Source organism: Xenopus laevis, chromosome 4L (genome assembly GCF_017654675.1).
Source record: "Xenopus laevis strain J_2021 chromosome 4L, Xenopus_laevis_v10.1, whole genome shotgun sequence".
NCBI lineage: Eukaryota > Metazoa > Chordata > Amphibia > Anura > Pipidae > Xenopus > Xenopus laevis.
Genome location: NC_054377.1, coordinates 63,282,144 through 63,308,711, shown reverse-complemented (window position 1 = coordinate 63,308,711; position 26,568 = coordinate 63,282,144). Strand labels below are relative to the sequence as shown.

General features: G+C 36.5%; 1 protein-coding gene across 3 annotated transcripts in view; it reads right to left on the bottom strand.

Annotated features, from left to right (window-relative positions):
• Positions 1–26,470, bottom strand: part of ankrd27.L (ankyrin repeat domain 27 L homeolog) — a 52,729-nt gene extending 26,259 nt beyond the window's left edge. For 2 of the 3 annotated variants that reach the window (XM_018258030.2, XM_018258033.2), the window contains exons 1-7: positions 26,322–26,470; positions 12,137–12,361; positions 8,814–8,924; positions 2,923–3,079; positions 2,078–2,232; positions 603–662; positions 470–523 (exon numbers count right to left, since the gene is read on the bottom strand). In XM_018258030.2, coding sequence (XP_018113519.1) covers positions 470–523; positions 603–662; positions 2,078–2,232; positions 2,923–3,079; positions 8,814–8,924; positions 12,137–12,238 — 639 coding nt within the window. In that variant the 5' untranslated portion in view covers positions 12,239–12,361; positions 26,322–26,470. Of the gene's footprint in view, positions 1–469; positions 524–602; positions 663–2,077; positions 2,233–2,922; positions 3,080–8,813; positions 8,925–12,136; positions 12,362–16,638; positions 16,710–26,321 lie in introns of all 3 variants that reach the window. The other variant, XM_018258032.2, reaches the window with a different exon arrangement.
• Between the last annotated feature and the right edge of the window lie 98 nt (positions 26,471–26,568).

The window sequence follows — 26,568 nt, the reverse complement described above, 5'->3', positions numbered from 1 at the left end:
TTGAGGGGGGGCCACATGGGTCATATCTGTTGCTTTTGAATCTGAGCTGAATGCTGAGAATCAATTACAAACTCACTGAACAGAAATGTACCATGTGGCCCCCCTTCAAGTCGCTGACTAACTCAGAGTTATAGAGCTGAAAAGCAGGAAGTTGGATTCTGGCTGTTTTATTAGACATCTGCTCTCTCCAGCCTTTATATATTACATTTTTGGCTAACTAACTATATTAGAAACATTTTTTATTTTGCACAGCCTATCTATTTACACAGTTTTTATTTTCACACTGAACTGTTCCTTTAAGTATTTATTATAAATATGGCCTGTAAATCCATATAACTGCAACCCTATATAAATGCTATATATATATATAAACGCTATATAAATACATGTTAATAATAATAAAATAATAATAACCCTTTTAGGCCACAACAGACCTTTTATCAAGTATCATCAGACCCAAAATACATACCTCTACTGCCTGTTTCATTAAGCTCATCTGAATTTCTTGCTTTGCTATTGCTCTCTGCAAAGAAAAAAAAATTGTATTTGACAAAGAGAATATTGCATTCTGCAGGAATGGCCTATTAAACAGGGATTCTTACCAAGTGTGAGTCTCGCAGTAAATGCTGAAGGCATTTTGTATACAGGGCATTCACAGAGTCCTGAAACAGACACAAAATTGTTTTAAAAGAACTTGGCAATAACATGGAAATTTGTGAAATACTATTAACGCACAGAAAAGAGCATTCAATGTATACATGTCTTTTCTAGTCACAAGCCCGCTATTGTACCAGTTCCGCTTGTTTATGAATTACTTCTTCTGCTTGTTTATGAATTACTACTACAAGAGGAGTAGTATTGAAGGTTATGTCTGAATTTGGAAAGAATTTTGAAAGAAAATACTAAAAACAATATAACAGATAATACAATTATATGAACATTAATTAAAAACAAGTCAAAAAACGTATGTTTTTCAAGAAACAAATACTGGTGCATTTATGTGATTGAATTTAAACATAATGGGAGGCATGAAATGGTCATGTTGGGCATATGCACACTGTTCTTTAACATGCAGAAGAAATATTACTCTTTATGGCATATATTTGACAATATATGTAGTGACATTCAAACGTCTGTTTTAAAAAATCAATGAAGTCACTGCTATGTTTCTTTTGCAGAGCCATTTGACTGCCTGCTACTGTTTCTGTGGGATCCTGTCATCTGCTTTCACAGCTTCAAATAACTTTAAAAAAAAACATCAAAAAATAGAATTACTGCAGTGGTCATAAACATAACCAAAGAATAATTGGCCTGCAGGCCAAATAGTAGGAAATCTGACACAGTTGGGAACAATTGTGCGATCTGACAGTTGGGAAAAATTGGATCTGAGAGAACATTAAAGGAGAATTCAACCCAAACCTTAAAAAACCCTACCCCCAACCCTACCTAGACCCCCTCCCTCCTCCCCCCAGCCTACCTGGTACCCGGGCAAATGGCCCTAACATTTTACTTACCACTCGGAGCAGATTCTGTCTTCTGGAGTTCACGGCAGCCATCTTCTTTTCTTCTGTAAACTTCGGAAGCAGATATTCCGGTCCCAAACAACTGCGCATGCACCAAAGTCATGGAAATCTTCTGAAATGCGTGTGCAGTTGTTCAGGACCGGAATATTACTCCAACTGCGCATGCGCCGCAACTCTGCTTCCGAAGTTTACCGAAGGAAAGAAGATGGCTGCCATGAACTCCAGAAGACAGAATCTGCACCGAGGGGTAAGTAAAAAGTTAGGGGCGTTTGCCCCAGGTACCAAGTAGGCTGGGGGGGGGGGGGGAGGAGGGAGGGTGGTCTAGGTAGGGTTGGGGGCATAGGGGTTTTTAAGGTTTAGGTTGAATTCTCCTTTAAGTTTATGTGCATATGCAATTTAAAGCTTCAGTCTGAAACAACAAAATGGTACAAGATGCACAGCAAGTCTGGATTACTTCAGATATTTTGCTTTGAGATCTGTAGGTTTTGTTTTGATTGTCAGGGATTTATTTACAGAAATACACTGAAAAAGAATTTAAAAAAAAAAAACCTTACAATGTAATGGCGAAGGCTTTTCCTTTCAACCTTAAATGCGTTTCGAAAAGATGCAATACTTTTATCAAACTTCTCGGCGTGCTTTCCCAAAAATTCTTTAACATCTTCTATATTTTTCAGAGTGCAAAATTTTGAGGGTGTTAGGTGTTCTTCTTCTGTAGAGCAAAGTAAAATTATCAGAACTTCAGTACTATGTCACATTCTCATAGTTCCTTTTTAGTGTTGTTTTTTCCATGCAAGCCAGTTATACTATGAAGCTACGGCTGTCTGGTTTAGGGAAAACAATTGCAGAGACTGTGAGCCCATGAACTCAATTGAGTTTTCTGCAATCAATTGCTTTTTCTTGCTTATGGTTTTAGGTGCAATTGATTTCAAAGAAAGTGAGTTCTGCAACAGTTTCTGCGTTCATTTGCCTGAACCAGGATGGGCATAGCTTCATAAATATGCCCCAATCTGACCATTATTTGTTTTATTTAATTTGTTTTACCCAAGTGATGACAACTGGATTAATGGCTAGCAGGATGTTTTGACCCTCTGCTATTAAGGCCCAGAAGTCTGGTTGTCACTGCCATTATATTTCAATCTCTATTGGACGCTGTGACATGTGAATACAACCAATGGGTGAGCCAAGTTGCCGGCTTTAACAACCACATAAACTCAAGAAAAAACAGAAATTATGTAAAATTACATGTTCTACATAGGCCAGTTGCTTATAATACCATTATTTAAAAACACTAAAAACTTTTAATACAATACTGAAAATATTAAAACTGCAAAAGTTGGAATATTTTAGAAGAAAGGTTAGAAAAATAAGCTCCTTGTCACTTATTAAGAAATGTAAATACCTGAATTTTCCTCTTTTTCTAATGAACGCGCAATACACAAAATGTTATAGCTTTCCTCTTTTTCATTGTAGAAAGTCTCCTCAAAAAGAATTGGAATGGTGAGGTGGTAGGCAAAACCCGAACCCAGTTTAACCAGGTTTCCTTGAATGAAGATCTCCTAAAAAAATAATAAATACAATATTTTAAAAAAAATATACATAAATGATATTTTGCCACAAGTAATCTGTAAGGAGGGAAACTGATGCCAGTGACTTTCAAAGATACCGCAATATTTTTCCTGAGTGCTATTTCATACATTGTACAAATCTTCTGCATATTGAGTAAACATTGTCAGACTATGTTCAGCAAGTTTATTACAATGTTACTATAGCCTAACTACTGTGATTCTTGTATGGCATAGGAGTTTTAGCTTCTGCCCCTCCTGCTACAATCTCAAACTTGAAAGATATATAATTCAACAAGGACGACCTTTCAACATTACTGAAATAGTGACATCATATCAAATAATGCATTTTTGGGCATACTACATTTAAGCCCTGTGGACCAAAATCTGTTTAGCCACCATAAGCTCATAAGAAGGCATATTGAAACATAACATATTGTCATTACAGTCAATTCTATTATAGTATATCCAGGAAAACATTTAATATAAATCCTCATTGAGTCTACTTTGGGCTTCCCTTCAGGATGCTGAACCATAGAATCTTACAGAGAACTGTATGAAGGCCAGATAACACATTAAATTGCAAACTCACATTATTATTACATGAAAATGATCGTCTCATAAGACATAACATGCCTTTTTATAGTAATGGAATTGTTCAGTGTCATCCATGATGTATATGCATATTTGTATATATAAAACAATCGTCTTCCATGAAAAAAGTTCAGAAAAAAATAATGAAATGAAAATAATTAAACAGCACCTGTCAGACACTGGACTATTCGGTCTACAGTATGGTGGGGATTTTGACACTTCGTCCCTGCTCTTACAATACATCACCAAGGAGTAATTTACTTGTCATATATTTAATTGGTGGCTCACAGTGATGTGTTGTACTTCAGAGCTGCCACTTGAATGTAGATGGATAAGTCTTTCACCCAGTATGTCAGTAACAACTCACTTGTTACATTTTTATCCATGTATAGGAAGTTAAAATATATTTTAGTAAGTTTCTATTACACGTATAGTTTTGTTTTGTTTGTTTTTTTTAAAACATATTTTTATTCAAGGTTCATAAAGTCAACAATAATTAATGGTGTTGGCCTTGAAGTGTCGGCATGGTGTTGAGCGGTTTGGCTTGAATACAGAATTATTTTTGAAAATGAAAACAAAGGACATTGCAACAGAAGGACAAGTAAAGATCTAGCACTAATGTTAGGTATAGAATATTTTTTACTTGTTATACTACAATTTTACATGGGGATGACCCTGTTGATGTAGTGACTCCAGGGGAAGTTTTCCAATATGTCTACTATCTTGTGTATTCTGGTATTGTTGTGATTCTCTTTACCAGGTACATGGATTTTGTCCAGTCTCACTTTGTAAGTTTCAAAGTTTTTGTAGCAGCTACAGCAACTCTCTGACCAAAATGTCTGACTCGTCTCACCAATAGGGGTTGGTGTGGGTACTTGCTGAATAGTTCCCATTTACAAGCAAGTATTTCACTGTAATTTGTTTACAGATATTTTACTTCCTCCCAACAATGTTTTATAGAACTTACTGCCACTTGGAGATGTTTAGGTGATGGGCTGGAGTTGAAGTCTGTTACCTGTATTATTACCTGTGCCACATGAGGAAGCCTTATGGGTTGAACTTTTCAGGGAAATTAATTGTAGGTTTATGCTACATGAGTGAAATTGTAGTTCTTGTTGCACATAGAAAAGGCTTATAGTTTGGGTTGACTATAGAAGGCTGCCTTCTAAAGAAGTGACTAGCACAGTCACGAAACATGTCAAGCCGTGTTCTCCCCTGCCTGCTTCATGTGTTTGTCCTTGTATTATGATTTTACCAGAACATTTAAATAAATTTGGATTTTTACCTACACACACGTAACTATAAGTCCTGCAACATGGCGAGTCTCTAGGTGCGCGTTTGACGACTGGCTTATAGTTTGGGTCAATAGGGGAAAATTTTTTTACCCACGTATTGACTGGAGCAGCAGTACTGCCAGGACAGTTAGTAGAAACAAGTTTTTACATGACAGTATTAGGAGTATACTACCCAACCAGAATTCATGCTATACTGGATCTAGTGATCTCTAATTATCCAGAAGGCAAAGCAAATGTATATATGACAGTGACCATTAAATTATGTTTGTTACAAAAACAAAACATACACTGGGCCAACATAGATTTTACATTTAAGGAAATTAAATTTGGATACTTTGAAGATTAGTATTTTGTACTAAGATCATTAGAGTGTATATTTTAAGACTATCATTAGTAAAAAGATGCAGGTTGAGAATGTAGCTCCATAAATCAATGAATTCCATCTAGAATGTGTAATTCTTGCAACAGGATCTGGACAGCTAAATGGCAGATTAGATTCAGTATTGATAAATGTAAGGTTATGCACCTGGGATGTTGAAAAATAAGATAGTTGCTTACACCCTTAATTGACTGTAGGCAAATCAATGATGGAGAAGGACCCAGGGGTACTTGTAGATAAATTTAGCAGTAGAAGCAATGCCAGTCAGCAACTGCAATGGAAAACAAGGTCTGCCACAGGATTTGTATTAAAAAGGATAACAACTTAAGTTTTATAAAATTGGAAATGTATGCAAGGGATTGATTGCTTCTCTCTAAGCCAACATGCCTCCTATATAAATCTCTTCGGGGAAATGCATACATTAAGCTTTTACAGATAATGCACTTAAATCTATATATTGCACACTAGATACCGTGAGTTGGATACATTATGCGTATGGGATAAATCATATTATTCTGCGTATATTGTTTGGTACTTTTCTTCACAGGTACCATACATTGGCACATGGAAGGACTATGTAATTTAATTATAAAGGAATAATTTCTGAAGGACTATGGGGTGGGTCCTGGTGAGGTACATTGGCTCTTTGGAGGGGATAAGTAGTTTGTGTGTTGAATTACGAGGCAAGCTTAAGATAGAGCAAAATACGGCTCTACATTTTGCTTGTTTTTTTTTGTTTTTTTTACCACATACCACACTGCAACACTGTGCATAACCAGGGTTGCCATAAGGAATACTCAGGGCCTCAAAAGCCTGCACCTGATCCTCAAAACCAAACTTTTCCAGTATGTCTCACCCCTTTTCGTGGTAGTCCCCAGGGGCGCGCCGCCAATGAGGCGAGCTGAGACGCTCGCCTCAGGCGGCAACGCCGAATCGGTTTCCAGGGGCGGCAAAAAGCCGCTCCTGCACCTTTAAGAGCCGAATTTCCGGTTTTTAAACCGGAAATTCGGCTTTACTAATGCGAGAGAGCGCAATTGCGCTCTCCGCATTAGTGTTCCTGCCTCCCCTCCCGACAAGTAAGTCGGCGAGGGGGGGCGGCATTGCAGGAGCCGCCTCAGGCGGCGCTTAGGTCTGGATCGGCGCTGGTAGTCCCCTCTGCTTCAACTTGGCCTATGATGTCTATTTATTTTGTATAGTTTTTAATTACTTGCCATATTTCTCTGACTCTTTTCAGCTTTCAAAATAGGGATCGCTGACCCCAGCAGCCAAAAAATGTATTGCTCTGTGATGCTACTGTTTTACTGCTATTGTTACTTTCCAGTCCCAGTCCTGTTCAAACTGTAGTCTTTCATTTAAACCTCTGCTTGGTAATTTGAACCCTAGCAACCTGATAGCTGCTAAAACTGCCGGAAAAAAAAAAGCTAAATAATTCGAAAACAGAAAAAAAATTTAAAAAAATGAAGACCAGTTGCAAATGGTCTCAGAAAATTGGTCTCAGAAAATTTCTCTCTGCATTACACTTAGGGACACATTTACTAAATGCAAATTAATCTAATTTTTTTATGAAAACAAATCGGATCAGATTCCCTTTCACAATTTTAGCTCATTTATCAATAATTTTTTCTCTAAAAAAAATGGGAGCGACAAAACGTCGACAGAATCCGTCATTAATTCATATTGTACAACTGACTCAATTTTAGCGAGTTTTCACTGCGAAAACTCAACTTTTCAGATTATCGGCTAAAAACCACAACTTTTTCTGATTATCTAGAGCAGATCACAATTTCAGGAAACAACTTTGTGGGACATCTGCCATAGACTTCTACATTTTCGGATTCCAGTTTTTTAGCATCTTTGGGGTATGATAAATCTCTAAAACTTCAAGTTTTTTTTTCCACTACAAATTTGAGTTTTTGCCCTAAAAACCTTGACCAGAAAAAAATCAAGGTTTAATAAATGGGCCCCTAATACATAATTTTAAGGTTAGAGAAACGGCTATCAATAGTAATAACATTTAAAAATACATTTCAAAAATGTATAAATAATGCACATTTAAAACTTGCATAGAGTTATACTTGCTTCCATTATGCAAGCTTTTATATCTGCCTTTACAACACTTTTAAAAGCTGATGTTTATTATCTCAGACCAAATGCATTACTATAAGAAGCTGCTTATAAATGCCCATCTTAATACTTTTCTGATTAAAATAGCCTGCTGCTTTGCAGCAGATGTGCTGCAGGATTGATAAATAATGATTGAATTTTCCAGTTATGCCCTTTTACACCAAGTTTCAGCTTTTGACAGAGGAAAACAAAGCCATATAGACCATCATCTACCATATTAATCTAGCTTTCTTGCTGCTTTACAGGAAATATCACCTGCTAACCTGCTACCACAGTGTTACCTTTACCTTCATCAATCACTGAAAGTTTATATTATGATCATTATTTTTACTTATAGCTAAACTAATTTTAGTTGGCTATGAATAGATAGTTTCTATAGCACTAACTTTACTACTACTATATGTAGCCTGTGTGCGCTACATAACAGAACACCATATGACAAGTTAACTTTAACTTAAAGTGTTCTCAGCAGCTGTCAAACTTTACTTTAGAAAAACAAAACAAAAATAGATGTTACCTGTGAAGTTGCTGATAACCCATGCAAAGGCAAAGTATATCTCTATTTAGTTCTTTTTTACCAAGGTAAAGCCCTACAGTGGTATACATGAATCAGTGTATAGAACTGGGGTATCGGATATTGTTTGCCAAAAAAAAAAATCCCTGAGTGTGGGCCCCGATATTGTGAATTAGGCCTGGCACACATCAAGGTTCCAATTCATCACACAGGTGTTCCACTGGGTTGAGGTCAGGGCTCTGTGCAGGCCAAATACAAAGGGAGTTTGGAAAAGATGGTTTTGTGACCCTTTAAAGGCAAAGGCACACCATACGTTTTGTAGACCGTGCTTAATCTTCTTTACCCGACAGCAAAACTTGAAAAAAATACCTTTGCAGTGGTGTCAGTGTAAAATACAGGTGGTAAAACATTTGAATCAAGTAAGCACCAAAAATTGCCTTCTCCTGCATTTTCTGGTGTTTACATGATTAAAATGTTTATCACCAGCAATTCACACCTGCATTAATGCCAAGGTCTTTCTGATGTTTTGTTGTCAATAAATATTAAGCGTGGCTGACCAAACACTGCGTGTGCTATACAATACTCTAAAGCAGGTCTGTCCAATTGAATTGATTCAATATGGCCCTCCAATCTGATTTATGGCCCAAAGTTGCAATATTACAGATTATTTGTTTAACTTCCATCTAAATGAAAAAAGTTGCACAGCAATGGTTTAAAGCAAGCAAAAAAAAAAAAAAGCAACATAACAGCATGAAAAGGCCACAGGAAACCGCTAATAAACTTTTATTTTTATATTTAATATATATATACATTAAACAGTACCTTTCCATTTTCTGTTTCAAAACCACCTTCTGTTGGCTTTAAAATATATGATTCGAAAGGACATGCAGAATTCAATATATTGGAAACACTCCCCTTGCATGGAACCAGGACCTTAAACAAAGAGATACAGTACAATCATCAGGTATTGTGGGTGCAAAGACGTGTAACTTGTAGTTTACTTACTGTTAAAGGGGTTGTTAACTTTCAGATCATTTGTATAGAAGTGCCTACTCACTATACTGACTGACTAATTGACAAAACAGGTACAGGACCCGTTATCCAGAATGCTCTGGGACCTGGAGCTTTATGGATAACGGATCTTTCCGCAATTTGGATCTTCACGCCTTAAGTCTGCTAGAAAATCATGTAAACATTAATAATAAACCCAATAGGCTGGTTCTGCTTACAATAAAGAATAATTATATCTTAGTTTGGATCTTGTACAAGGTACGGTTTTATTATTATAGAGAAAAGGGAAATAATAAAAAATTTGGGTTATTTGGATAAAATGGAGTCTGTGGGAGACAGCCATTCCATAATTTGGAGCTTTCTGGATAATGGGTTTCCGAATAACGGATCCCATACCTGTACTATATATTAATTGCAGATAATAGCTGGTTAGAGAGATACTCAGCTCTGTATTTAATACTGAGCTGCTAGAAGTTCCTCTCCTGATCACATCTATCAATACAGGGGATCACCACCCCTTCAGCAATCATTTTCTTCCTGCTCTGCACTCATGTAATGCTCTGTTGTGGTAAGACTGGTTTCAAATGATGAAGCGCATGTGCCACTTTCTGCCCGATCAAAGCTCAATCACATAATTTTTTGGACAGTATCCTTAAAGGAGTGCTTTACCTTTTAGTTAACTTTAAAGGGATACTGTCATGGGCAAAAAAAATTTCTGCACTGAAATCCATTTCTCAAAAGAGCAAACAGATTTTTTTATATTCGATTTTAAAATCTGACATGGGGCTAGACATTTTGTCAATTTCCCAGCTGCCCCTGGTCATGTGCCTGCGCTTTAGGAGAGAAATGCTTTCTGGCAGGCTGCTGTTTTTCCTTCTCAATGTAACTGAATGTGTCTCAGTGGGACATGGGTTTTTACTAATGAGTGTTGTTCTTAGATCTACCAGGCAGCTGTTATCTTGTGTTATGGAGCTGTTATCTGGTTACCTTCCCATTGTTCTTGTGTTTGGCTGCTGGGGGGGAAAGGGAGGGGGTGATTTCACTCCAACTTGCAGTACAGCAGTAAAGAGTTATAGAAGTTTATCAGAGCACAAGTCACATGACTTGGGGCAGCTGGGAAATTTACAATATGTCTAGCCCCATGTCAGATTTCAAAACTGAATATAAAAAAATCCGTTTGCTCTTTTGAGAAATGGATTTCAGTGCAGAATTCTGCTGGAGCAGCACTATTAACTGATTCATTTTGAAAAAAAAATTTTTCCCATGACAGTATACCTTTAAGTATGTTATAGAATGGCCAATTCTAAGCCACTTTTCAATTGGTCTTAACTATTTATTTTCTATAGATTTTTAATTATTTGTCTTTTCTTCTGACCCTTTCCAGCTTTCAAATTGGGGTTACGGACCCCATCTAAAAAACAAATGCTCTTTAAGACTACACATTTATTGTTATTGCTACTTTTTATTACCAAACTTTTGTATTCAGACCAGAAATTCTCTCCTATTCATATCCCAGTCAAGTCAATGGATGGTTGCTAGAGTAATATGGACCCTAGCAACCAGATTGCTGAAATTGCAAACCGGAAAGCTGCTGAATAAGAAGCAAAATAACTCACAAATGACAACTAATTAAAAATTTACATCCAATTGCAAATTCTCTCAGAATCTAACACTTTATATCATACTAAAAGTTTACTCAAAGGTAAATATCCCCTTTCACCAAAGCTGCAGGGTTTTTTTTAACTCAGGAATGGTGGGCCATTGTCCGGACTAGTGAGCTGGGAATATTAACAAAGAACTAAGAACATAGAACAAATCACTAGGCTATAGTAAATGACAGTAAATGGTCATTGTGTCAAGTGAGGTTAATGGAGGCACTGAACATGAAAGCTGCAAGGTAAAACATGACCTGTGTATTTGCTGCAGGGAAATGATTTCAAAGAAAATGATGGTTTTAAGAAAAATTTTTAGCACAGCTTTATTGCAATACTTCAGGCCTAATTTTGTAAACTCGGACAAGAGAACAACCCCTTTAAAGTAAATTGCCTCCACTGTTGAAAACAAATATTTATTTCATAACAAAGAATGAATGAATGATAGCAAAGATTTTCAAACAAGAAGTAAAGCAATAAACATTTAGGGAGTTTTTATTTTTGTATGTATGCACAATTGTTTTAGAACGTATTCCAGACAGTTGCTTAGACATTCTGTTATGGCCTGTTTTGGAAACAATTACAATTATTTCATGCCAGTTATGCCTAATTTCCTGGTAAATGTTGCTTATTTGTAACATGATGCTTTTTAACAAAAGAAAAATCAACAGTTGTTCCGATGATATCTGAAATGTGTCAAATGTTTAGTGTTCTAGAACCCTAAATTAGAAGTACAAATAGTTGAGCAAATCAGTTTAAAGTATTACTCTAGGGCTTGGTGACAAAGTATGCTTTTTCTGATTTCTAGGACATCACATTAACCATGATATTTGTTAAACACACAGAATAGAGGATTCTCAGTCTCATATTCACATTCACATTCACAATTCATTTAAAGCATCACAAGATCAGCCACAAGACTAAACACAATATAAGCTGATCTGTAAAACGTCAGCGTTTCATCTTCTAAATAACAAATAAGACTTGTCTATTTTTTTTTTTTTTTTTCAAACAGCCAAAGTATACCGGAAGTTTTACTTTACTTTCTGTTACACTTACAAAATTTAAGATCTTAAACTCATTAACAATTTAGAACAAGAACGGACTATAGGCTGTCATTGCCAGCAAAGGGTTTTCAATCAAGTATTAGAAATGAACATTTTATTTTCAGTTTTTTAATTTGTCCAATTACTTTTGAGCCCCTGAAATGAAGTGATTGTGTTAAAAAAAGGCTTTAGTTCCTAAAATTTTTATGCAATATTTTTGTTCAACCCACTGAATTAAAGCTGAAAGTCTGCAGTTCAACTGCTTCTGAGTTGTTTCATTTAAAATTCATTGTGGTAATGTACAGAACCAAAATTTGAAAAAAGTTGTCTTTGTCCAAAGATTTATGGACCTAACTGTACTTCTAATTTTATTGTCCACAATAATTTTTTTTTTTTTAAATAGTGAAAAAATATGGTGTTAATATGCGATACTTACAATTCCGTGTGCCACTGCAACTTTATCAACTAAATCAGGCCTCTGTTTCTGGATAGCTAAATAAAAGGGATTGTTCAAGATGTCTTCATCATACATAGCCATAAGGAGTTTCAGATCTGCCAGCAGCTTTGTGACAAGTGTGATAGCATGTTTATTTGTGTCTCGTCATATAGATTTTATCATTGATGAAATGCTGGAAAACCTGTGCAGCTGAAAGTACTCCACCTGTTGAAAAAGTGTGAAAAATAAAGTGTAATTAAATATTTACAGCAATAATTGGCAAGAAAATAGACTAAATACATATGGCCTATTGCCCTTGCTTTCAAGAATTATACTGGATGGCTATTGCACCAAAACATCTTCGTTAGACTTCTACAAAACAATGGGCTGTGAAGAAAAGCAAGAGAACTATGCCATCTTTTTTTTATTGTTTACAACGAATCAATATTGTGCCTTTAAAATTCTGACATGTCAAATCAACTCACACTGCAATAGGCACTCATGAATATTCTAATGCCCTATATCGAGCTAGGCACAGTCTATGCACACTTACAAGCATCAGCTAGAGGAGTAACTCGGTATCTATGCCATTTTCAACACGCTGAAATATTAATTTTTTTTATGGCAACTTTCCACAACTGGAGAGCTGAAACAGTTTATTCTTACACAGGATCCTCCAGCTTCCCAGCACCACATATTTCCTGTATTTAAAGGCAGAAGTTTATCAATTGCCTTATGAAAAAGGTACTACAAACCATAAAAGGGATCTAGATTTCTTGGCTCTCTGGCAATTCCTATACTACAGCTACCCCTAAATACATCCTGTTTATAGTTAGGCATGTTCAACCCTAGGCATGTTTATTACATTCATATAACAAATCATTATACATAGAGAAAATAGTTTCCCTGTTCAAGTATTCTTAATGCATGTGGACTAAGTATGACCAAATGCAACAATGCTTCTCAGGGACTATCCTCTTATCTAAAAAGATGTCGGCAAAGTTGGAAGAGGCCCTGTGTGCCATGGCCCTGCATATCAAGCCCTCATCTCTATGCTTCAATCTGCCATCTGTTTACCCCAAAATCACACACCTGCCCAATAAGATTACACCTTTTCTTAATATTGGACAATCACTAAGCAGTGCATGCTAGCGAAAAAAAGGGTAAAACCTTACATACCACAAGCACTTTCATTTCATAAGAATGCCCTCAAGGGATCTAAATGTATATATTCCCATTGTTGTCGGTTTATTTGGCCTTATCTCCAGATCAAATTAGTCCAATATCGCTCATTTGGCGACTTACTGTATGGCCAGCTTTAGGGCTGAGGCACACAGTGTTGAATCTGCTGTTTTCAGCCTGAATTTTTGGAGTGGGGATGAGGTCAGCCTGAAAATGCTTGCTTTTCACTTTGTGTAGCCAAGCAGAAGCAAAAGCTGTACTTGTCAGTCCATTTTTTTTGCATCCACTTCTCTCAGCCTGCGACAATAAAGCACACTGAGAGCAGCAAAGTCAATGCTCTATGTGCCCTCAGCCTTACCCATCACTACCAACCATAACTTTTAAAAGTCAGTTCCAGATTTCAATCTCCATTCTCTGGGATGGGATTAGCCTTTCATGTTTTCTACGATTACAGAAGCCTTTTATCAACTGGCTGGCAATCATATTGCATCCCCAGAGAACACAAACACTTACAAAAAGAAGTAGCCAAATGGATATCGCTTTGTATCAGTCAAAAGAGATAACCAGTAAAGCACACTAATGTTATTGATGGAAATTCTCTCTTACAAAGTTTATTGATTTAGGTTAGCAAATTAGTCACAATCAATGAATCAAAGAGAGTTTGTTGTATAGTAGTTCATAAAAAAAACAACATAAATCTACACTTGGGGCAGATTTATTAAGGGTCAAGTTGTGTTTCCCAGGAAACGAGTTTAGGGTATTTTTGAGTCAAAAATCAATTTTTTTGGGTAAAAAAAAAATAACTAGAATTCAAGATTTATTATACCCTGACCCTAGAAATAGCTCAAATCCGGTCCCTTGAATCATTTGAAGATGTGAATAACCGTCATGATGGTCAAGGTTTTTTCAGAGGGTTTAGCCCAAAAACTCGATCAGAGTGATTTGAGTTTCTTTTCTGCTGAAAACTCAATCAATTCGAGTTTTCAGGTTGTTAATCCCGTACTTGCTGCTTCCAGTTTTTCCCATTCAAGTTTTTTCTTAAATTAGAAACCATTTGAGTTGTAAGTTCATTGGAGGTCTAAAACTCTAGAATTTGACATTTCATAAATAACCCCCTTGATGTTGAAATTCTATTACAGGTATGGAACCTGTTATCCAAAACCCTTGGGAGCTGGTTTGTCTGGAAAAGGGGTTTTCCCAAAATTTGGATCTCCATACCTTAAGTCTAGTAAATAATCATTTAAATATAAACTCAATAGGACTGTTTTTACTCCAATAAGGATAGGAGTTAGGGCCATAAATATTTGAACAGATACATCTTTTTTTCTAATTTTGGTTCTGTACATTACCACAATGAATTTTAAATGAAACAACTCACTTCATTTCAGGGGCTCAAAAGTAATTGGACAAATTAAAAAACTGAAAATAAAATGTTCATTTCTAATACTTGGTTGCTGGCAATAACAGCCTGAAGTCTTGAACTCATGGACATCACCAGATTCTGGGTTTCCTCCTTTTTAATGCTCTGCCAGACATTTACGGCGGCGACTTTCAGTTTCTGTTTGTTTGTGGGCCTTTCAGTCCAAAGTTTAGTCTTCAACAAGTCAAATGCATGCACCCCCCATACATCAATTCCAGGGCTTTTATCGGCTTAATTGATAATGACATAACGAAAGAATTCCCCACACCTGCCCATGAAATAGCCTTTGAGTCAATTGTCCAATACTTTTGAGCCCCTGAAAAGAAGTGATTGCGTTAAAAGAAAAAGGCTTTATTTCCTCACATTTTTGTGCAATCTTTTCGTTCAACCCACTGAATTAAAGCTGAAATTCTGCAGTTCAACTGCACTTGAGTTGTTTCATTTAAAATTCATTGGGGTAAAAGGGTAATTTTAACCAGATAGTGATGACTTTATATGTATTCAAGATGGTAAGCATGTAATAGATTATTTTTGAGCTTCCTTGGTTTTGGGATTATACATCACAAAACTAGCATTAATCCTCTTAACTTTGACACAAATACATCTGTCATAGCATAGGCAAGCAAATATAGAACTAGCGTTTGGAGACAATTCCAGGAGTACTGCAGTTAATGGTCTGTACCTAGGGGCATGGACTGGTGCTAACATCCAGTATGATGTAGTGTGATAACATGCATATCAAAAGGAACAGTAAGGAGGTTGTTTTCGATTTTTTTTTTTTCAAGGGTTTTGCATGAAAACTCGATTAATTAAAATTTACAGGTTTCGCAGTCTTTTCCATTTGAGTTTTTTCTTAAATACCATACCATTCGAGTTGTGAGTTCATTCAAGGTATAAAAAAAGTCTAACATTCGACCTTTGATAAATAGCCCCCTAAATGTGGGAGTAAAAACAATACGGTTGCCAGAATTGATTTTAAGGAGACAGCAGTACATAGATGCAAAGTTACTACTCTTCTACAAATATTACCAAACTTGCACGCAATTTCGTTTATTGTATTTGAGAAGCTAAAGCTAAATCACATGAACAAAATAAGAATTTCATTCCTGACAGTTTTTCCATCATGCAATTGTTAAACATGACAGATCATAACAGGAGCAAGAAACGATAGAGTTAAATGTCCTAGTTATTTAAAGAGATGTTGTGGAAGAAATGTAGGTTTGTGTTAGTTACTGTCCAGTAAAGAATTCTTTATGATGAGCATATGAGTTTGCTATTAAGCAGAAGCATCAAATCGGGGGCAACTTGGACATTTGTCAGATCCCTGTGGGAATAAAACCAATTAGAGTTTCTTTACTTTTGTATAAACAGCTGACATCTTCCTCACTTAGAAGAGCCTTTTAGTTTCCAAATGAGTTAGGCTCAAGTCCATATAAAAGGCAATACAATTCAATCATTTATTAGATACATTGCCTTCAGCTTCACAAGCAAAGAATGGCTTAATTTCCTCAAACACAGAGCCGGCAGTTTGAAGAAGTACTTGTATAAAACCTTAATGGTTCACTTATATTGAGCACTATAGGTAAAAGGGAATCACTTCTTTTACTTACTTTTAGAAAATACAAAGATTAACCCCTTCATAAACACACAAAAACATATAAACCAAGAGAGAAATTTGAAGAGCACAGTCAATTATGACTGTATAAAATTACACACGATTATCCAAGAAATAATGTACCTCCTAAATAAAAAAAAAGAAAAAGATATTAGTCATAGAAGACTTTCATACCGTAGCTTTCTTCCTCTCCAGTTTGGAATTTCAGCATCTATCCGGTTGTTAGGGTTCAAATTAAAGGACAAGGAAAGTCTAATTACATTTAAATTCACTGGACAGTCATACCTTTAATGTGTTCATGGGCTGTGGAGTGGGTACATAAAACCTCTGACTACTCATTTTATGGTACCTCTGACCTGAAAGTAATTAAAATATAAAATACTGTTAGCATGCACTGATAAAACTAGCGTGTTTGCTTCAGAAAGACTACTATATTTTATATAAACAAGCTGCTGTGCATACATGGGACAGCTCTTCCATGCTAAAAAAAAAAAAAAGGCACAGGTTACATAGCACATAACAGATAAAACACCACTGTATTGTAGAGGACTTATCGTTTATGTAACCTGTGCAAACATCCAGCTTTTACCAGTGCATGTTAACAGTATATTATATGTTAATTACTTTAAAACACTTTCAATTTTCATCTGAAGGAAACTATACCCCCACAATTAGTACTTGAGCAACAGATAGTTTATATCAAATTAAGTGGCATATTAAAGAATCTTGTCATACCGATATATATATTTAAGTAAATATTGACCTTTTACAACTCTTGCCTGGAACCACCATTTCGTGGTGTTCTCCTGACCAGAAATACTACAACTGTAACAGGAAGAAGTGTGGAAGCAAAAGACACAACTCTGTCTGTTATCTAGTATAGGTCAATCTAAAAACAACTGGACTTGCCGAGTAATCAATGATTACTCAGCAAGTCCAGTTGTTTTTAGATTGACCTATACTAGATATACTATGACCTGGATGAATGAAAATCTTCATAGTCAACTCTGTCTGTTAATTGGCTCTTGTGACCTAACAAGTATAGTTTGTTTGGTATGTTTGGGTCCCCAGAGGGCGGGAAAATGCAGGAAATAGCAATTTTCTATTTATAATAACCCAATGACACATACTTCTAAAAAAGTATATTATTATGAAAAAGGTTTATTTACACGAAACAGGGTTTTACATATGAGCTGTGAATAAAGATTTAGTGCGCTGTATTCTCGAATGGCAATAACCTAAAAAAGGAAGAAGAGGCCTAGATGGTGTATTAACCTTTGTATAAATGGATATTTATGCGCTCAGATTTACTCACATGGAGATGGCGATAATCAAACAGTTCAAATATGTGATCGCTCCTTAATCCTGGTGTATACGGCCCTCCCTACTGCATGCCGGAAGATGAATAATCACAGTGCATTCAGTCCTCTGGGAGTAGCGGTATGCTGCAGCGGTCCTTGCGGGTGTATTCGCCGCCCCGGTTCGCCGATCTTGTTAGGTAGAGCTGGGAGATGAAGTTGAGCAATAGGCAGTGGATCAACCTCTTTCAGCTTCCAAAGGATAGCGCTCAGCTTGTTCTCCACACTTCCAGGTGAAGGGTTAGTCTCTGCTAATCCTTTTTTGGCATTAACACATTCAAGCCCATTTCAGGGAAATAAATACTTTTATTGGAATAAATAATTAAATATATACTGTATATAATCTGTAAACCCACCCACCAACCTGTTAAATTGTGGCCAAGGGTGGGATGCAGGTAATTTGCCCCTGAAGAAGTATTCAAAGATACGAAACGCGTTGGGCCAGGAGCAACACAATAGCTCTGTAAAGTCTTTTATATATTTAATTATTTATTCCAATAAAAGTATTTATTTAATACACCATCTAGGCCTCTTCTTCCTTTCTAGGTTATTGCCATTCGAGAATACAGCGCACTAAATCTTTATTCACATTTATCCACAAGTGGGCAAGTGGGCCCACATTCTTGGTGCAGCTGTTCCCCCTCATCTCCCAGCTAGCGCGGACTACAACTCCCAGCACCCAATCTTTACATATGAGCTGTTTTAAGCAATATATCTTTATGGAGACCTACATTGTTTGAGGGGGTATAGTTTTCCTTTAATATACGAATGAATTTCCATGTTAACTAAACAACATGGCATTTTACCAGTGCCAAACCTCAATATAAACAGCAATTTGTATAATTGAACCCGTCATATAGCTGTAGAATAGCTGTTAAATACAATCCAAAATAAACTAAAGAAGTGTTCTTAGAAACAGAATAACTTCTAAGAACAAATTACTATGAAGGGGAATAACCTGCTTCATAGAAGCTCTGAAATCTGATTTGATTATTTTCAGTGCTTGTATTTAAAGTGAAGTGTATTTAAAAAGAGTCTGAACATTGTTGGCGACAGACTCCAGATACCCAAAATTGCTTCAGACTCTACAGCTCTGGTGTGTTCTGCAGTGCTATCAAATTTGCTTAATTTCTGTCCATTTGGCTGTTTGGTCCATATGGAGAGAGAATTACAGTAGAACCCTCATTTTACATTTATCCGGAGACCTCAAAAACTATGTGAAATCCAGGAAAATGTAAAATTAGGAAAATGTACAATACAACGAGGCGACCACAAAAACCAGTGTAAAATGAGGGAAAATTTAAAATCAGAGTAAGTAAAATTGAGATTTCACTGTATTTGTCTAAAATGGACACTGTAAGAGATGGCCTTTCCTGCATTCTTGAATAATAGTTTTCTGGATATTTCTGGAATAAAAATATCAACTGTTTTGAGAAATATGCCCTATACTCATTTGAATTACTCCATGAAGTAGTACCACTCTTACATTTTGGAAGATTTTGTTGAATACAGACGGAATTTGCCTTGTTCAGTGTATATCTAGAACACCGGCTCTGTGTGTGTGCACTTTTGTTCAACTTTTAACAGAATCCATTACAGCATGCTGAGCACAGTATCCTGCCAATAAAATAGCTTGCCATCATTGTGAAAACAGGATCCATTAATGCCTACATTTCCAGCTCTTTCCTGGGCATTGCGTAAACAAACATGAATTATTAAAGCTGTTCTGCTCCAAGCAGCTTTAGCAGGTAAGCAAAAGGAGGCATTACAGACCAATTTCTATATGAATGTAAATATTTCTATATACATAAAATTTTTTTTAAAAAAGCTGGTACCTTCCAAGAGGTCATCTACCAAATGTGCATTTATTAAAAAATACAAAGCAGATGCACTTATATTATATCGATATACCGATATATTTCTATGATGAAGAGCAACTTGTCTGGTTTTTTTTGGCAAAGACAATACAAATGATGATGTAAAAAAATTTATAAGCTCTTATAGATCTATACTGTTGCTTCTGTCCGATGAACAAGCTTTATTCTTGCGCAAGCATCCTGCTGTGTACTTTGAAGAAACAGAATTATTTAACAATATGTGTTAGCTGTTAAAATGAATTGAAATCAAGAAAGAGATGAGACAGGGTGAAATCGCTTTCTACAAGAGTTTCAAGTGAATTGGAATAAAATCAGTATAGTCATACCTCCCAACATTTCTGAAATAAAAAAAGGACATTTTGACCACGCCCATTTTTGTGGCCAAGCCCCCTAATTATGTTCAATTTACAAAATGTGGAAGGCTATGAAAGTTTTAACATATTTCTGTGGTTTTTTTTCAGTTATTACAGTTTTGCTAATGAAGGTGAATTGCCCTTTAAGCTGTGAGTCTAACATTTGCCAAGGGACCTGTTATCTTACAATTACTTATTTGCTTATCTCTAAATTGTTACAAAAGTATCTTATCTGTTCCTTGTGGCTTTTCTGGGCTCTCTGCCAAAAGTCAATCAATTAAATTTGTCTCTTTTTCTGGCTGTTCAGGCCAGAGAAAAACTGGACTTTCCAGTACAAACGAGGGACTGCGAGTTCAGCTGTCGAAAGAGGGACTGTCCCTCTAAAAACCGGGCAGTTGGGAGGTATGGTATAGTCAGTATGGATACTTTAAGAGGCACATTTATCAAGGGTCGAATTTCGAATTCATGTGAGTTTTTTTAAACTCCCTAAAATTCGAATATACCCGAAATTCGACTGGGGGGTTATTTAAGAAAAAAAATCAAATACTGCATCTTAAATCTGACTAATTTTACCAACCTGAAAACTTGAAAAGAATTAGATCCGAATTTAGACCAAACTTGATTCAAGTTTTTTCTCTGAATGTCAGGAAGGCTACAAACAACTCCATATTGGTCAATGCACCTCTCACAATGACTTATAAATGAATTTGGCAGGTTTTAGGTAGCGAATAGTCTAATTCGAATTCTTAAAGGGCCAGAGTTTGATAAATCTCGAAAAACGAATTCAAATTCAGATTTCAATTCGACCCTTAATAAATCTGCCCCTAAAAATACAGTTATTTGTAGGGATGCACCGAATCCAATATTAATCCTTTGCGAAAGATTCCGAATCCGATTCCTAATTTGCATATGCAAATTAGGGTTGAGAGGGGGAAAACATTGTTTACTTCCTTGTTTTGTGACAAAAAGTTACGCAATCTCCCTTCCCGCCCTTAATTTGCATATGCAAATTAGGATTCGGATTTGGTTCCGCCAGGCAGAAGGATTCGGCCGAATCCGAATCCTGCTGAAAAAGGCCGAATCCCGAACCGAATCCTGGATTCGGTGCATCCCTAGTTATTTGAAATAGAATTTTGTATTCTTTGGGGGGGGGGGAACGACCCAAAAAAAAATTGATTCATATTCAGTATACGAATGAAACGCAAATCAAATTTTCCTCCAAAAAAACCCAAAAAACTTCAATGTCAGGAAGGTAATTAATACCTTCTAATGGGTTAACCGACCTCTGCCATTGAATTTGGCAGCTTTTAGGTGGTGAATATTGGGATTAGAACGGTTTCCATGGTCGGGGTGTAATAAATTTCACATTCAAATGTACATGAGTTGGTTCTTTTAAATTCAAATTTGTGAGTTTTGACAAAAAAAATATTCGAATTTACCATTCAAACCTAAATAAATCTGCCCCTTAAAGGTTACATCAAGATGAAAACAAGGAAAAATAGACTTTGAAATAATTTATTTCAAATTAAAAAATTAATTTTTAATTATTGGTAGGCGGGCGGGAACAGCAGAAGAGATGGGCGCGTCGAACAGCAGAGACGGCCACGGGCTGTGAAGGTTTTGCTCGCAGCTGAAAGAGCAGGTATTTAGGGGAACTTTAAAGTGGAGCGCAATGAAAACCGGCTGATAAAAAAAATAATGGATTGCAATTAGAAAAAAGACATATCCGTTCCCCAAAGGCAAAGGGGAATTTTCATTTTAGACAATACATCCCCTTTAACAGTAATACGCACAACGGGACAGACAGAATATAGAATAATCTGTAGTCAGAAAGCAACTTTAGGTTTCTTTTAAAAAGATGTTTTTAAAAAGAAAAAATTGCAATACATTGTATAAGGGAAATGTCATCTTGTAACATCAGATTTTCTGCCTACCATTAACTTATTTTTAAAATAAAATTAGTATTTATGAAACTAATAACCCTATAAAGTTACTACTTAATTTTAGCAGTTTTGTCAAATAAAAATAATAGATAAAAGACATATTCTGAATGTAGCAAATGTAGGCAATCTAAAAACATATAATGTGATATTGTATATCCATGTGTTAACAAAAGTGTTGAAGCTGACCCAAAGTCTTTAATTACAGGTATGGGATGCAGTTATCTGGAATTCTGTTATACAGAAAGCTTCAAATTAAGGAAAGGCCATCTCCCATAGACTCAATTTTATCCAAATAATCCAAATTTTTAAAAATAATAATGTAAAATGTAATAATAAAACGGTACAGTATATTTGATCTCAACTAAGATATAATTAATCCTTATTGGAGGCAAAACTGGCCTATTGGGTTTATTTAATGTTTACGTGATTTTCTAGCGACTTAAGGTATAAAGAGCCAAATTACAAAAAGATCCGTTATCCAGAAACCCCAAGGTTCCAAACATTCTGGATAACAGGTCCCATACCTGTACTGTGAATGACTTAGCATAGTCAAGCTATGCTATAATCATCTCTTTACCACAGTGTATTTTGTTCCATGGAGTAACTGATTGCTTAAGGGACCCTGGATGACAAAGGACATTCACCCCAAATGCAAAACAAACAAAAGCCTAGCACTTTATTTTATATGTATATCCCATATCCCTAGTACTGTTCTATACATATGGATAACACATCTCTATATGTATTTGCATAAACAGGGGTCATTTTGAAACCATCATGTTGATTTCTATTAATAAGAGAATAGCATGTACACACACTGCAATCCACTATTTATACCCTTGAATTTGAATAAAAGTATAACAGATGGAGATTTGTGCTTATCATTAATGCTAAAGAAAGTGGACATATGGGAACTGATTATGTACAATTTTAATAAATAAAGGCATAAAGATAAACACAATGCTTTATATGTACTGGAGATAACATTTGTCATTATCTAGCCATCAGGCAAATGTTTACTGGGGCTTATCTACTATCCATGAGCATATCTGTGCCAGAGCTGTAACCCATACAACCAGAGATGTGTTTTTATTCTCTTTCTGCAGCAGACCATATTATCCTATATTTATACATCTCTAACACATTATTAAATTACACATTATTCTGCGAAGGTTGTTTCCCATTGATGCTAACCCTTGTGCCAGTGTAATTTACAATCTAATTTTGTCGCATTTACACATCAGGGTAAGTTTTATCAGGAGTAATTATCTTGCCTGTGTAAATTTAAGAAACGGAGAGTACCTTGAGTAAACAATGCACACTCTGCGACATGCATACAGATAATACAATGGTTGGAGTCAAAGCCTTGTTTCTGGAGATGCAGCAGTTGTACAGAGCTACCATTCCTACATGGAGTATACAACTTTCTCTGTATCCAGCAGGGGAGTGGAAGACTGCTTTTAAAACCCGGGATGGGCACTACAAATATTCGGCTTGAGGAAAGGCTGACGTGAGCCTGAAATGTCGCTGCTATATATCTGTCCAAAAAAGCCCTTTTCAATAAAGGCCTTTTAAAGAAAATACTTCATGTGTGGTGCGGTCTACTTGCTGATTGTGACTACAAATGTTCGTTCATGCCCTTTGCCTTGTGCAGTGCCCCAGATGTTTTTCAGGATTACACCAATAACATCTTTGCAATCCTGTACAGTTATAGTAGCTTATCTTGATGACATTCTACGGATATTATTCCTCCTCTAAAGTATGTTTTTCAAGTGAAACAAGTTTTTTGTTGTCTAAGGGAAAACAATTGATATGCCAAGATTGAAAAAAATTGAGTTTCACAAGTCGAAGATCCACTTTCTGGGGTATGTTATATCCCCCCTCTGGCACTTAAATGGATCATGCCAATGTCTCTGCTGCCCTGGAATGGCCATTAAGATTACCACATTCTGGGCTTTGCCAAGTTCTATATTTCAATTCAAAATCGGGAGTCCATATAGTTAATCAGCCAGGCCCAAGGGACTCTCCCCAGTTCAGAAAGGCATTCAACTACAAAAAAGTTTATATCAAAAACGATATAAGTCCCAAGGCCTCTTCCAGTAAAAAATATTAATTTATTGTTATTCACATTAAAATAGTAGCTAGTACATACTACCCCACCTTACGCGTTTCGCACCCTCCGGCGCTTAGTTCATTTGCCAAGTTCTAGCAGAGATTTATAAAAGATTAATCTCGGATAACTGATTCTACAACTGCTTCATTAAGAAGAAGAGGGGAAAAAAAAGAAAAAAAACTACCTGAGAAGTTGAAGCAAGCCTTCAGTTCTGGCTCATAAGAATATGACTGGCCCCTTTACTCTGTAAATTGATATTGCCTCCGATCTTGGAGTTATAGCTATTCTATCCAAACATACTAGTTTTAATGGCCCTCTGCATCCCTGTGCCATCTTCTGCTGATAGTGTTCTCCCAATGAGAAAACTTAGTACATTGGCAATCAAAAGAGCTGGCTGTCAAATTTGACCTGGAAGAATGGCATCATCTTTTGGAGGGCTCTGCAAATATTTTACCATCCTCGCTGATTACTAAAATCTAGAATACAGCCAAAAGAAAACACTGGGCTATTTTATTTTCAAGAATTAATTGTCTAATCCCTTATATAAGAACTCTAAGGCTGATGTGTTATCCAGTACATTTGCTTATTGATGGCCATGGATTTGCGGCGATATTCCGAAATTCACTATGTGCGAATTTTCTCATTTAAAATGCAGCGAAAATTTGCCGCAGAAGAACGCCCATATGACAAAAGGCCCATTGGCTTTAATGCATTTGGGGGGGAAAAAAAAAAGTCGACATAAGAAAAACGCCCATTGACTGTAATGCACTTGGGAGCTAGAATTGTCGAGCGTAAAAACGGCCATTGACTTCAATGTGTTTTGCTCTAAACTGTTACAATTTTGTAACATTTAATGGATGCATTTTTCAGCAGCATCTCTGGAGTATTAGCAACTATTCTTTCAAGTCTAATAGCTGCCTGTAATGAAACTCAGGGAGTTCTGCTCAGCAGGGACAAAGATAACAAATGTATCAAGGTATCAATATCAACTAAATGTATCAATTTAGAACATTTTTAAAGGGTCGGTGACCCCCTCCCAGAGCTGCTTTAGAAGGTAAAAAATTACACTTAAATATTAGAAAATTGGTGACACATAGAAAATAGAAAGTAACTGAAAAAAGTTATTTCTGGTGATCTATCTGAAAACAACTAGTTGTTTGAAGGTGAAGCCCCCCTCTTTAACCTCTCTTCTACTTGTTGCATACCTTATGAGCATGTTATTGCTTCAATGCCATGTTATCTCCTGTGTATGCAAGGAAGGATCCTCTGCCTCGCTGTTCTCCTGGAAGGACCTTAGTTCCTAGTTAATTGGTGGGACAGGCATTTGAACAGGCCCATTCCTCCAACATGGCTGGACTACCTGGCATTATCTTTTTTCTATATACTGACAAGCATCACATTACCACCCTGGTCTTCGTTGCTCAAACATATTACCAAGTATGTTTTTTTTTTTACTCATTCCACTGCCTTTTCCTGTCCTCTTGGATGGTCACCAGGAATTTGTTCTTTGATCCATTGAAAGGGTAGTTCATCTTCCAAACATTTTTCTTTACAGTTAAATGGTTTTCAGCTAGCACACAAGATTTTTTTTTTTCAATTACTCTTTATTTTTGACATTTTTTCTAAGATTGAATTGAAAGTGTACATTACTTATAACATGTCTAGTAGTGACACAGCTTCATCCGTACTGAGCCTGCATACAGACTTAACAAAAACCAAACTCAGCATTAGTTGCGGACATTCCTCCGATGCTGCTTAGAAACTGAACAATACTCTAAAATCATAAAATTGGCTTGCGAAATGACAATTTCACACCACAATGTACAATGACCTTATTCATGAAACTAGAGTAAGGCTTTTGGGAACCTGCCATTGCTTGTGCAACACTTTTCATACCCCAATTTTACTTTAGTTCATGATTTGTGAATAATCCCCTTGACACCTTTGCTTTCAACACATTGTCCCAGTCAAACAAAATGGACAGAATTACATCACGATGTGCAATCATGTGGCCATTTCTGTCTCTCAGACAGGGAAGCTGTGCTGTTGGTAAAATGATATATGTGAAAGGCAAAGTGCGACTAGTAGCAGTAGGCACCGAAATCCAGCCAGCCAAAGAGTTCTAGGACTTACACTAAACTAAAATCTCACTAGAAGCAGGTTGCAAATCCCTACACTGGTGTAAGAAGCACCCAGACGTGCTGTATACCGATCTACTTATAACTCAGCCGCCCTTCGGTGTCAGGCCTCACCGGCAATAGGACAATCATCAGCAGGATTCACACAAATAAAAGTATCGGTTGCCACACACAGCAAATACTCACTTTGTAAGATGAACTGCTTTCTTGCCCAGTCTCCGGGACCAGCTCCTCTCCACCCAGCTTCCTTAAGCATAGAACAGGGCTGCGACGGGAACAACACAGCCTTCAACCAATGGGCGCCCTTCTTTTTCCTACAGACGCTCTCTACAGCCAATCGCATTACATCAAAGCGGTGGGCGTATTCCAACCACAGTGTGCCAAGCTGTTGAAATCGTCACCTAATCTGTGAGAAAGAGCGGCCATTTTATGT